This window comes from Neofelis nebulosa, chromosome 4 (assembly GCF_028018385.1).
Source record: "Neofelis nebulosa isolate mNeoNeb1 chromosome 4, mNeoNeb1.pri, whole genome shotgun sequence".
Lineage (NCBI taxonomy): Eukaryota > Metazoa > Chordata > Mammalia > Carnivora > Felidae > Neofelis > Neofelis nebulosa.
The window spans coordinates 417589-431884 of record NC_080785.1 but is presented as its reverse complement, the minus strand read 5'-3'; the positions used below and the strand labels follow the sequence as shown (position 1 = coordinate 431884).

Genomic DNA, 14296 nt, shown 5'->3' with positions numbered 1-14296 from the left:
ACATTCTGGACAATCAGTAAGATGCAGAAACATAAATTACACTCATGAAGCAAATGCACACTGACCCCTCCCCTTTGCTGTTCTCCTGGGAGCAATACTGGTGACACGGTGTGGCTCAACACAAGATCTACTGCCAGAAAACGGGCACCCAAGGGAGCTCCCATGGCATTACCTACCGGAAGGTTCCTTGCTGAATCCAAATACAAGATCAGCAACGAAGAGGAAAGACCATCATTGGCTTGGCCTTTGTCAGCCCTGATGTCTGTCAGCACCTACAAGGAAAGGACAAAAAGCCTCAGCAGGCGTGTTTCCAGAAGATTTTAGAGTACTTCTACTGATTATGTCTGTAATGCTCAAGAAAATAAGAAAGGTGGTGAAATAAACCATCCAATATCTGCAACACAGAGAGAATGAAAACACTAAATATATTTTAATGACAATCTACACAAATCAGGGGCGACTGGGTGAGCAGTCGGTTGAGCCTCTGACTTTGGCTCAGGTCATGATCCGACGGCTTGTGAGTTCGAGCCCCGCGTCGGGCTCTGTGCCGACAGCTCAGAGCCTGAAGCCTGTTTCAGATTCTGTGTCTCCCTCTCTCTCTGCCCCTCCCCCACTCATGCTCTGTGTCTGTCTCAGAAACATAAAAAAATTAAAAAAAAAAATCTACACAAATCAATTAAATAAAGCACAGGTGATCTGCGGCTCGCCAGACCCCCAAAGTATATCAAGCACAAAACGTGAAGATCTCGTAAAGCAGGTGGGAAGGACCTATAAATCCTTCTTTTAAAACATTCCGGTACCTTTAATTTACCCCTGATGCAACTGTAGTGACTTAGAGCACAATAATCAAAACCACTGCTGTAATTTTTGTAAGCCAAGTAGCCATGCAGTCTAGAGATTCTAATCTCAGCTGTCAGGGGAAACACTCCATCACGGCACCTTATCGAGGTTTGAAGCATTTGGCATCAACGTGAGCCACTCCAGTTTCAAGTGCAGCTTTCCTCTTGGGACCTCGTCCAGGGTGAACCACTGAAGAGAGAATGTGAACGTTCACAACAGCTCTCCTGAGTCAGACTTTCCAGTCAAGCAGTTTCCACAAGTGTTACGAGCCGCTCCCTGGGAGGCACTGACTGTTTCTGATTACTGCTGAAGGACGGAGTCCTGCCCGATCTCTAATGAGCTGACGACCCCAGAGAGCAGCCGCTGGAGCCTGGCCAGGGAGGGTGCTGAAGGCTTCACTAACATTACCTCACTGAACCCTAACAAAACCATGGTGGAGTAAACACTGTTTTCATCCCTAATGGACACACAAGGATTCCGACGTGCTCCAGTCCTGTCCAGCACCATAGGGCTTCTATGTATGGACCTGAATAGAATTTATGGGCCAAGAGATAATACAACATGGATACCAAACACTGAATTTCAATATCAAATTCACGTTTGTTTTTATTCACCACTGTATACTTCTCAATAAAAGAGTATCCAGCTGTTTCAGCTTAAAGATCACAAAGCAATTAATCAAAGCTAGTCCCCAAATACTCGGCGTTAAGGGGCTGCCACAAGTGCACAGGAAGGAGAATGTGTTACTTTGGAACAGTGGATCTCAACATTTATTTGCTTCCTTATGTCCTGCTTGTCCCAATCACACCCATCTTTTAGAAGCCATCTCAAAATTTTCCTCGCTTTTAACGCTTTTTATTCTGATGGCAATGTCCTGCTTGAAAGCAGTGTCTGCTTGTGAGTTCCCACTGCGTTTGTAGGCGGCGCTCATGTGACAATTTCTCCTCGACCGCACAGTCCTAGCTGTTACACCTCCAGCGCCTTGAAAGCCCACTTTTAGGAAGCTTCTCACAGGCCTGTGCCCTGACTCCCAGAGTGTCGTGCTTGTACTCGTGAATTTCTAACATATGCTGGGCTCTCAATACATACCATCTGACTGGGCTGTCAAACTTCTTTCTTTTCACTTTGCTAACACTGAAGGGCCTAAGTTCTCAGTGTTTGTGAAGTGACCGTTCGGTTCTCGGAACACAGTGGGGACGGGCAGCAGGTCTGTCACTGGCCGTGAAATGGAACAAGAACTCAGAGAAAACTTACTTCATCTAAAAGGCGCTCCTTTTCAACTTCAATAAGATCAATCATAAGACTATGGAAATAACAACACAACAACTTTAGAATACAGAAACATACTTCTTAACACACTGAAATAACCTTAAACATTTGTCTACGAGAAAGTACACAGACATGCATCAAAATGCTAGAGTTTATCAACAGACAGACTTCGTTCGGAAGCTTCCTCAGGTTTATCTCAAAACTATGAAGGGAAGTAAGGGACAAGCGGGGGGGGTGAGTCTCTGGGAGGTCAGGACCCTCAGTCTGGCCAAGCCAGGATGACAGTTGTAAAAAATGTGGTCTTCCCTATAATGTAGCTATTTACAGAATATGAAAACGCCAAAAATGTGTGGAAATATTCAGCCTTCCTGTCCGACAAGCTCTCCTTTGGTGCTGCTGTCCGTCACTACAGCCTTCCCATCGTCACTCCTCAGCTCTGGACCATCAAGTATCTGGAGCCCCACAGAGGCCTCTGGCTCAGTCATCTCCCAGAGCCCCTTCTTCCCCTAAACACCCTGCTCTACGGCAAAGTGTGGCACTCCCCCCGGAAGCCAGAGATGACGAGGGTGGGAGAAGTCCGCTCCTATTTTCGCTCGTAGCTACCCCTCCTCCTGCCCCTACCCCAGGTCAGACCCTCACAGCTCTTTCCTGGTCTATCACCATAGTCCCCAGTCTCAGTCCCCGCCACTCTAAGCCACACAGTGGCTCTACTAAAATGCAAAATTGATCTGTTTACTGCCCTGCTTACAATATTTCAGTCGCCCCTTGTTAAACCAGCTCAGGAATGAATTCTGAAGTCACAGAATACACAGGTCCTTCTTGATGAGGCCAAGTCTGTCCAATGTCATCTATACCCGTATCTTGTTGGCCACAAGAAATTCAGCTAAATAATAAAGATTAGGTTTAGATGTATTTTTCTAAGAGCTCATTTCTTCAGCTGTACCGGTGGTTCAATTTAAGCATACAAATCAGTATTTATTTTTCCAATGTGTAGGCACAATGTAAATTACTATCCCCCCTGCTCCCTAAAAAACTCGACAAACTGAAAACGTTTAAAACCTCATTTCTACACCCTAGAGGGGAGCTGCCTGTGTGGCGTGAAAGCCGGAGAGCTGCACTGGCCTTTGGGGCCACGCTCTGATGTGGCTTATGAGCACTTAAATGGGGCCGAGTACAACCACTGAAGCGAATTTCAAATTTTGTTTAGTTCTAATCAATTAATTTAAATAGCTACACACAGCTAGTGGTTGCTGTGATGGTCGTAGATCTAGAATTTTCCTTCTTATACTTAAATACGAGAGAAATAAAACATACCTCAAGAAGTCTAAAGTGAAACAAATGTTGTATCTAAGAGCCACTTAACAATACACGTTACATACACATACACCTATTTTTCAAAGCTGCGGTAGTTTTAAGTGTGACTACTGGGAACAGTGTTCTCCTCGCCTCAGGGTTTACCTTCCTAAGAAGTCATCCTTGTCCGGGTCTTCGTCAAAGAGCTCAATCTCTAATTCCTGTCCGGGATGTTCATAGACTAAAGCCTGAAAAAATAACGAGTGGTAGTTATCTTACATTTTTACTAACGTCGGCACCTGCTGAATATGAGGATTATGGTAAAGAGCACCGTACTAGTTTTCTCTTATTAAGTGGTTAAGCACTTACATTTTCTCATTGTCAAACCACATACGCTTCTCCGTGGGAGATCATTTTGAAACATCTGCCCACATAGTCTACTGTGTTTCCAGTTACCTGGGATTAGTCTCACCGAGTCAAGTTCCACCGCTCAGGAAGGAGGTCACAAGACAGCACCCACAAACAGAACAGGTTAGCACACCTTACTAGCCCTGAAGTGGCTGTGTTCAAGTCCTGTTCTTGGGATAACTACTAGTGACCCAAGTACCACCACTCAGAGATTAAGCCATCCGGCAACAGCCTGGACCGGAAGGATGGGAAGCTGGTGACGTATAAGCCACACAACTGTTCCGAAGGACAATTCTGCAAAAATGTATCACTCCTTTACTCAAATTGTACTTCATGACGCAGCAATGACACCTTGACGAGCTTCTTTGGAGAAAACTTGCTCAAGTGAAGAAAAATATATTCCTATGACATTGTTACAACAGCGGTTCTAATGCTGGAATGAATAGTCAAGATCTCTTTTGGGTAAAGAAGTGAATGGCAATCACAAATCGGGTCCATCTGTATTTACTAACATGTAGAGATGTCCAGATGTATTAAATGAGAATTTACAAAATGATACATAATTAACCTCGTATTTGTATGTTTACATATGTTAACCACATAAAACATTTTTCACATGAAAAACATTCTGCCAATTACGTATTGCGATGGTTTCACGTCACCAAGGTTTAAAATTTATGTGTCGTTTATGTGTCGGCATGACAACGATATTGTGAGGAAGGGGCGGAAGGGGGCAATTCTTTTTAAAGATGGGAAATTAAAGCAAAAAGGATTTAAATTAGCCTCTACACCAACCACACGCCTGTGTTAACAGGAGCGGACTCAGAATTTGGAGAAGCCAGGCGACACCACTGGGCACATCTTACCTCGTATACCTCGTTCCACTTCGGACTGAGGTTCTCTTTGATGACTTTGCTTTGGAAGATCTGGTTGCCGACTCGAATAATCCCATAGGGGTCCGACTTTCCCTTGACGAGTCCCTTAAGGTAAGTATCTTTCCCCTGAAGGTCCTGAGCTTCGATAAAATGTATCCTTAGGACACCCTGAGAGAAAAGGAGAACCCGTGGACTGTTCACTGGTTCACGTGACAGGGAACAACGCTGTGTGCACTCACCGTCCTAACAACAGGACGGAAGGGAACAAAACAAAGACCCTCTTGTCGTGCGGCAAAGCAGAAAGTAAACCTGGAGCACGCAGGTGGCAGCGCTGAGGAAAAACTAAAGCAGCACCAGATGACGGCACTGGAGTGGTACTATGTTCAGTCGGGAGACCAGACCAGGGAGAACGAGGTGGGAGTCGGTGGCCCCACGGTGACACTGTGCTCCAGGAGCCCGAGGAGCCCGAGTTACAGAGCCTTACGGGTCACCAACACAGCCCTATGGCTCGGTGCTACCGTAACTGGTAACTAACATAGGATGTCTCAGACGTGGTACTAAGCCCTTCATATGCAATGATTACTTCCAGTTTTAGAACAACCCTATGAAATACAGTCGGCCTTGGAACCACATAGGTTTGAACTGTGCAGATCCACTCAAACGTGCATTTTTTTTTTTTTTTTTTTTGAGAGAGAAAGAGGGTGCAAGTGAGCAAGGGGCAGAGAGAAAGGGAGAGAGAGAGGGAGGGAGGGAGGGGAAGAGGGAGGGAGGGGAAGAGGGAGAGAGAGAAAAGAGGGGCTCGAGCTCACCCAAAGCGGGACTGGAACTCACAGACTGTGAGATCATGACCTCAGCCAAAATCAGATGCTTAACCAACTGAGCCACGAGGCACCCAGGATTTTTTTCACTAAATACAGTAAAATGCTATGAATGTATTTTCTTTTCCTTATAGTTTTCTTAGTAACACTTTCTTTTCTCTAGCTTACTTCATTTTAAGAAAACAGAATAAAATACATAGAACATATAAAATACGTGTTAAATGCTCATGTAATCAGTACGGTATCTGGTCAACAGCAGGCTGTTGGTGCAGTTCTGGGGGAGTCAGAAATCATGCCGACTTTCTGCACAGGGGTCGGTGCCCACACCCATGCCGTTCAAGGGTCAGCTGTATGTCATTAAATGTAGTTTATAGAGAAGAAACTGAAAGTCTGAAACACACATTTACTCACAGACTTTAAACAGTTTTCTTTTCCTAAAATGTTGTTTAATACGTAAAATAAAAAATATCCATTCACACTTCTTTCAAGGCAAACGATGGTGGTAAAGTTAACACGGAGCAGCATTCTCCTCTCTTTAAACAACGCTTTTTTTTTTTTAATAGAATTTTTTGAATGTTTATTTATTTTTGAGACAGAGACAGAGAGAACGAGCAGGGGGGGGCAGAGAGAGAGGGAGACACAGAATCCGAAGCAGGCTCCAGGCTCCGAGCTGTCAGCACAGAGCTCAACATGGGGTTTGAACCCATGAACCATGAGATCATGACCTGAGCCAAAGTCGGACGCTTAACTGACTGAGCCACCCAGGCGCCCCTTAAACAAACGCTTTTAAAATCACTGGGCAATATTCCTGACCCCATCAGCTAGGAAGACATGCATTTTTACAGATAAATACACTTTTAAAACTTAGAGAATTTTCTGTTTACATTTTCCTGTGTGTAAAGTTTAGAAAATCTGGCAACATGTTTAAGCAGTGCTGGCTCTTAAGCCCAAGGTTAAGGAAGGCTGGCTTTGGGTGCGGCTTCAGTACTCACCATGCTCAGAGAATAAAAAGTATAAGACGCAAAGGAGCATGAGGATTTCTACATGGAAAAGAATTCTTGCATTTTCAGAGATGAAAATCGTAAATTAAAGAAAAACGACATTTCTCATATGTAGTGTTCCATTAAACCTGAATGCCCATGTTATAACTAGTTTGGGCACCAATTAGCTGGGGTGTTGGTACTTTTAAAAAATATAAGAAAGCTTATAGGTGTTTGAGGATTTGTGCACTGTTACAGAGATCCAGCTTAACTACAAAAATGTAACAAACATCAGGGAAAGGCTGTCTCTGTCCACTTCAGGAAGAACACTGAACAAAACACCTCCACTGAAAGAGGACCAATCCCACACCTTCTGTTGAGTAAAATCAACTTGGGGCGCCTGGGCGGCTCAGTCAAGTGTCTGACTTTGGTTCAGGTCACGATCTCACAGTTCTGGGTTCGAGCCCTGCATCGGGCTCTGTGCTGACAGCTCGGAGCCTGGAGCCTGCTTCAGATTGTGTCTCCCTCTCTCTCTGCCCCTCCCCTGCTCATGTTCTGGGTCTCTCCCTCTCTCTCAAAAATAAGTAAACATTAAAAAAAAAAAAATCAGCTGTCCTGTGTGCATCAGTGTCACACTCATTACAGACAGGAGTGCAGACAGACTACATGGATGGGGGTAAGGACCAAGCAGGAAAAGCTCTGTGAAAATTAATTAAAGGAAACCTTTAGAATGGGGTCGGGAGGCCAGCACTGGGAGGGCTCAGGCACCACCACTCCACTGTCCACTGCAGACCCGACGGGAAGAGATGCACCTTCCACGTGATACTATTTTGCCAGCCCGGCAGGAGGAAGGAAGGTCTCCTCCTGCCCTGGCGACAGCTCAGCTCATGAGCCGCCACCACACTTCGGGCTCCCAGTTGACCCCAATGGGCTTTTAGTTTATAGCGGCCCCTCCCGGCTCCCCCTTTCCTCTGTGAAAGAGCCTCCTCTCCTCTGTTCTGCAGAATCACCTGTGGTTTTGCCACAGCTTAATTGTCCCAGACTGCAATTCTCCGCCGTTCCTGAAGAAACCCATTTTTGCTGGTAAAATAACCGGGGGTTTTACCTTTAAGATTAACAGTTCTCACTAACCTGTGAGGGCCTATCCACTCCAAGCACGTGTCTGACCATTAGAGGGAATTCTAGGTCCTTGACCGGCAAGTTCTCAGTTGTGGGATGAGGCTGCTTAGTCTACTCAAATGAAGGTGACTCCAGTATCTGTGACCTAGCTCTGTGCTAGGCACCATCCCCAATTTATAGTTGAAGAAACGAGGTCCACACATGCCAAGTAATATACCCCAAGAGCAAAGCTGCTATTAAGCCCGAGGGCTGTGCTCTGAGACCCAGGCCTGCCTTCCCATTTCATCCAGGGCAGTTGGTAAGAGCAGCACTGCTTCTGCCACGCTAACTTATTCAAGGGTTCGAGATGACCATATTCTCATCTCTGAGAGAAAACGTGTGCCAGTCGTTACACAAAGTTCCCATCACGTACTAGGCTCTTAGATTCTGTTATTACAAATAGTATATGCTTTCTGAGATGACAACTAAGTTGTCACAGCTGTCCTTTAGGACTTGCAGAATAGCATTTGCAGGATTAAATCCCTATAAGCACCTTGGATGTTCACGGCTGAGGATTAAGAATTGCCCTGAAGTTTCTGTGATGTACCTTAGCCAATCCCTCAAGAACTGTGACAGGCCAAACTATCACATCCAGATCCATGTGGCAAGGTCACTGCTAAGAGAACCACAGCAAGTTACAACACCCAAATATGCGACAGGCCGTCCCATATCTACACCCAAGTGCTAACAGGGGCGCAGGCATACTTACCTTTGGTATAGGAAACCGCAACTGTGCTATTTGAACTTCACTGACAAGAGGAACGGTGATCCGATTGGGAAGCACCAGATAGTTTGATATTATATCCAGAATGATGGTATCTGACAGACCACTATCAGGAGGGCAATAAAAAAGAACAACTATCAGGCACATCAATAGTAGGTCTTGCCTTTAATAGCAAACTTAAGCACAAACACGATCTAATATCCCATTTACAGGGTTGGAGTTGTCGAATTTCTCCAAAACAGTTTTTAAAACAAGCATTTTAAGGCAGTAGCTGTGATATGGCTATGGTGACCATTATGTGGGATGTATATGTGTATGTACACAAACATGCACACACACACACACACACGTGTGTGCGTGTGCATGTATAGCTGAGATATATAGTTGAGTAGAGCTGAAAACACAAGGTAATATATTCTGGCTACATTTCATCATATTCTAAATGTTTCATACATTCTATGTAACTTTATCATTGACCTAATACTAAGATACATTAAATTTTTTTTTAGCATATTTCAAACATCCACAAAAGTGCAGAGAATACCATAACAAACATCCATCTACTCATTCCATGTTTCTAACATTAAATTTCTCTCTCATTATATGTCCATAGGTCCCAAAGAAGTAGAAGAATTTACAGTTTATTCTCTTCACACTGTATTTGGGTACTCACCACTGTAATAATTTTGAATTAACTACTGCCCAGAGAACTCAGTAATATGTATAAAGCTGTGGAGGATAAAGAAACAAATGTACTTTTGATATATTTTTGCCTACTCTTTGGGATAAATTTGAGGATTAAGCAGTATGTATGTGACAACATTTTTGAAAGCGCATGTAAATGAAGTTTCATTGCTATGGAAGAACACCTTTAACCAGAACTGAAAAGTTTTTAAGAGAGTTTTACACATTGCGAGGACTTTTCAGGTGTTACAATTATTAACATAAATGTGTAAAGTAACCGTACATATAAAAACAACCACTGGGACAGAGTGGAAGTCACTGTTGTTCAGTGAGTAATAAAAACTGAATGTTCACTGCAAGCTGGGCATCCAAATACAACGACGAGGCACAGGGCTTACCTTACTTAGAACGTTTCCATTCATGATGGAAAAAGGACTGAAAACCCACAACCCCACAGACAACACGGACAACAACTCTCTGAAAAGGTCGGCTAATCAGACGTTAACACGCCACAGAGACTCAGAGGGTTTCAGGCGGCAGACACCGGATACGTGTTTGCTACGCAGCGGTGTGAGGTGGTCCTCGGGGCTTGGATGCTGGAGCACTTCTTACTTCAGGCATCCCCCGCCCCCTCCAAAATACTGGTTTTGTTTCTACTGAGAAAAATCTGCTGAAGCAGAGAGCCCTTTGATGACGACTTGCTTTCAAGAATCCCCTTTGGGGCGCCTGGGTGGCGCAGTCGGTTAAGCGTCCGACTTCAGCCAGGTCACGATCTCGCGGTCCGTGAGTTCCAGCCCCGCGTCGGGCTCTGGGCTGATGGCTCGGAGCCTGGAGCCTGTTTCCGATTCTGTGTCTCCCTCTCTCTCTGCCCCTCCCCCGTTCATGCTCTGTCTCTCTCTGTCCCAAAAAAATAAATAAAAAACGTTAAAAAAAAAAAAAAATTTTAAGAATCCCCTAGCTGCTATGGTGGCAGGCCGACCGCTCACCAGCCGCCCAGCTGTGCAGACTCCGGCCCAGCACCCAGGAAAGTGGCAGAAGGCCCACCCTGGTGCCTCACCCCTGCTCTCCTTTCTATCCCCCAGTGCACATGTCCAGGCTCCTCCAGAATTTCCCGAGCTGGGGTGCTGCTCCCGGCTGCCCCTCTGCTTGTCCCGGCTGCTGTCACAATCTTGTCACACTGGAAGGGCTTCCTATCGTGTCCAGTCCTCTTTGTCCTTTGGAACTGCTGCCTCTTTACCTCACTTTTGTTTCTATCCTAATTCTCATTCCTTAGGATCCCTGTAGGGCTCTTCGTTGGAGCATGTGGGGATAGTCAAAATATAAGCTAAAGCGCAGCAATTCAAGCATTATTATCTTATGATACCTTTTGTTTTCATAATCAATGAATACAGCATGTAGAGGTTCATTTTATAATGCTCAAGGCGAGATTTCATTATATTAGGTTCAAAGTTACTATTTACTTTTATAACATAAAATACAAAATATTATATAAATACAAAATACAAATACAGAATGTTGTATATTATATAAATTTTACAGAATTATGTATAAGTTATATATATTATATATGAATACACAATTTTACTTAAAAAGATGTTTTTATATATTCCTTTTATACCATAGCTTTTTTTTTTTTTGAGAGAGAGCATGTGAAAGGAAGAAAGGGGCAAAGGGAGGGAGAGAGAGAATCTTAAGTAGGCTCCATGCCCAGCACGGTGCCCGATGTGGGGCTCAATACCACGATTCTGGGATATGACCTGAGCCAAAATCAAGAGTTGGACGCTCAACTGACTGAACCACCCAGGTGTCCCATGGCTTTGTTTCTGAATGGTATTTCCCTCTATACTTCTAATATACATGAGTATATATTTTTAATGATAAATGTATTTCTCTAAATACTAAGTATAAGTATGTATTTTGTGTGTCTCGTGCATAAAATTCTATACATAAAATAGTTAAAGCTATTACTATATGAAGAGAACCTATCTACATATAAAGTCATTAATTAGGAGTGCCTGGGTGGTTCAATCATCTTGAGTGACCAACTCTTGATTTTGGCTCTGGTCATGATCCCAGGGTTGTGGGATCGGGACCCATGTCAGGCTCTACGCTGAGCGTGCAGCCTACGCAGGATTCACTCTCCCTCTGCCCCTCTCCCCCACTCATGCTCTCTGACAAAAAAAAAAAAAAAAAAAAAATCATTAAATAAAATGGAGTATATGTATATATGTATCTCAATGTGTACAGACATGTGTGTGATACAGATCTCCCTTTTTATTTTTTATTAAGTATTTTTTTAATGTTTATTTTTGAGAGAGAGAGAGAGAGAGAGAGAGACAGACAGACAGACAGACAGACACACCATGCACCAGCAGGGGAGGGGCAGAGAGAGAGGAAGACACAGAACCCTAAGCAGGCTCCAGGCTCTGAGCTGTTAGCACAGAGCGTGATACGGGGCTTGAACTCACGAACCATGAGACCATGGCCTGAGCTGAAGTCAGATGCTCAACCAACTGAGCCATCCAGGCACCTCTTATTTTTTAGTAGGCTCTACACCCAACATGGGGCTTGAACTCACAACCCCAAGATCAAGAATCATGCTCTACTGACTGAGCCAGCCAGGTGCGCCTGTATCTCTCTTCTAAATAAATGATTTGGGACTGACTTGCCCCAGCTGCAGGCTTGCCAAGGCAAAACACGCCCTCTGGCTCACCCTGTAAGGCAACTAATATGATGCTATTTACAGGGTAGCTGCTTTGGACAAGGCTGTGTTTATTTCAGCCCTCCCATGATATACAAAGGAGAACACATTTTCCACACTAAATGGCAACAGCGATCTGTTGTTTTGCTGGCTGCCTAGCATCTGTCCGCCCGGATGAGAGGTCTGGGGCAGGTTCTTCCATTGCTTGCCCCCAGCCCCTCACCCTGGTCCTCTCTTCCTCCTTTGGGAGCAGGCAGAAGACCTGGTCATCAGGATCTGTCCAAGGATGGGTGGACAAACAGAAATCAGCCCTGGAACTCGTGCCGGAACCAGCGGGAGGTTCTTTTTAGACTGAAGTTGCTAAGCATGAAGAACAGAGGAGCTGCGACTTCACAGCAAGAGCCTGCCCGATGACAAACCCATGCAGAGAACAGCAGAGTCACGACTGGGACAGAGAGCGCTTAGGGCATCACTTGGACACTAACACCTGCCTGACTTCATGCACACAATGCTCCAGCCTGCCCAGCGACAGGGGCTGGGAAGGAGCCACTGGAAGTGGAGCTCCACGACAGGAGTGTGGCTGTTCTGCTCACAGCTACACTCCGGCACTAACAGCAGTGGCTGGCTCATGGCAGGCACTCAATACTCACTGGCTGGATACATGAGCAAGTTGTCTTAAAAAACAGTATTTATTTACTCATTTGCTTTATTTGTTAAGGTTTATTTACTTAAGCAATCTCTACACCCAATGTGGGGCTCGAACTCACAACCCCGAGATCCACAGTCACATGTTTCTCTGACGGCCAGCCAGGCGTCCCCTGCTCGTTTATTTACTTTTTTATTTAAGACCACTCGAGTTGGCTTTGCTGCTTGCAAACAAGAATCCTAATGAATACTTCAAGAACTCTTAAAGTTGTCTGTTCTTTGCAAAGATCTTTTAAAGTAACAGTATTTTCTAGATCCATAAAACCACAGTACCTAAAAAAGATTTTTATTATTAGGACTCACTTTATTATTATTTTTTTTAAATGTTTACTTATTTTTGAGAGAGAGCAGAGAGACAGAGACAGAGACAGAGCACAAGCAAGGGAGGGGCAGAGAGAGAGGGAGACACAGAATCCAAAGCAGCTCCAGGTTCCGAGCTGTCAGGACAGAGCCCGACGCAGGGCTCGAACTCACAAGCCGTGAGATCATGACCTGAGCCGATGTCAGACTCAACCGACTGAGCCACCCAGGTGCCCCACTATGCCTCACTTTATTAAAGTCCTAACTTTTCCCTGATAATGAAACAAAATAAAGTTCTTTCCAATTACCATTTTAGGGGCATAAACAAACACACAGGAATAGAAAAAAAATTTTAACTTCTGAGTTATTTTAGAAAAAAAAACACATTAAATCGTTATCTACCAGGAACATATGTAACTGTAACCAATAAGTGATATAGTGCAACCCTAAAATACAAAAGTAAATAGCAAAGGCAGGATTCTAGAACCTTCTGCTTGGCAACAACAGGTTTGCCACAAACAGTTGCCTTCCATTAGATAAGACAGATGGCTGTGACCCAATGAGGAAGTCTTCATTTCCCTCACAGCAGGAATGTGCCCTTCACAGTTTCATAAGCTTGTTTTAGGCAAATTCCCTCATGTTTATAAAAAAATTTTTTAATGTTTATTTCTGAGACAGAGAGAGACAGAGCATGAGTGGGGGAGGGGCAGAGAGAGAGGGAGACACAGAATCTGAAGTGGGTTCCAGGCTCTGAGCTGTCAGTGCAGAGCCACATGTGGGGCTCGAACCCATGAACTGTGAGATCATGACCTGAGCTGAAGTTGGATGCTTAACCGACTGAGCCCCCCAGGTGCCCCAAATTCCCTCATGTTTTAAATATGAGACTGCTACAGAATAACGAAGGACTCCCAGGGACACAAGGCAGAAACTCCAGGTTTCTCAGCTCTCACACCCAGGCCAGTGCCTACACCTGCCTTCCGGGAGGGGATGCTGGAGGAACGGAAGGCAACAGCACAGCCTGAAAACAACCCAGAAGGCTAGTTTTATAATATATACTCATTTTTGAAGTTTCCTTTATTTTTCTGGGAAAATAATAAAAACCAAATTTAAAAATTAACTTACAAGTTATTAAAAGGCTGCTACTTTTCTAAAACACCAACACTTGGGGACTTGGGGCACCTGGCTGGCTCAGTTGGTAGAGCATGTGACTCTTAATCTCAGGGTCATGAGTTCAAGCTCCACTTTGGACACGGAGCCTACTTAAAAAAAAAAAAAAAAAAGTAAAAAAATAAAAAAAACAAACCCACCAAAGCTGGAAAGATGCCTCATGATGAGTAAAAAGTAAAATGAAGGGTGAGGGACCCAGTCTAACACTCTCATCCACTCCCCTTTCACTCACTTGGTCCCCATGCCTCAGACGCAGGTCTTAGGAATCTGAGTCTCTTCACCTGAGTCACATGTGAGAGCCTATGAAAAGGCTCAGAGTCAGCCTTGGACGCAGGCCTTACCCGTTCTGTGTTATTCCCATGACACTAGAACTG

General features: G+C 44.5%; 1 protein-coding gene across 5 annotated transcripts in view; it reads right to left on the bottom strand.

The window, feature by feature from the left end:
* ESYT2 (extended synaptotagmin 2) overlaps positions 1–14296 on the bottom strand; it is an 83451-nt gene that overhangs the window by 22920 nt on the left and 46235 nt on the right. For all 5 annotated transcript variants that reach the window (XM_058723615.1, XM_058723616.1, XM_058723617.1 and 2 more), the window contains exons 8-13: positions 8351–8471; positions 4677–4853; positions 3568–3650; positions 2095–2143; positions 940–1029; positions 177–272 (exon numbers count right to left, since the gene is read on the bottom strand). In XM_058723615.1, the coding sequence (XP_058579598.1) occupies positions 177–272; positions 940–1029; positions 2095–2143; positions 3568–3650; positions 4677–4853; positions 8351–8471 (616 nt within the window). The remainder of the gene's footprint in view (positions 1–176; positions 273–939; positions 1030–2094; positions 2144–3567; positions 3651–4676; positions 4854–8350; positions 8472–14296) is intronic.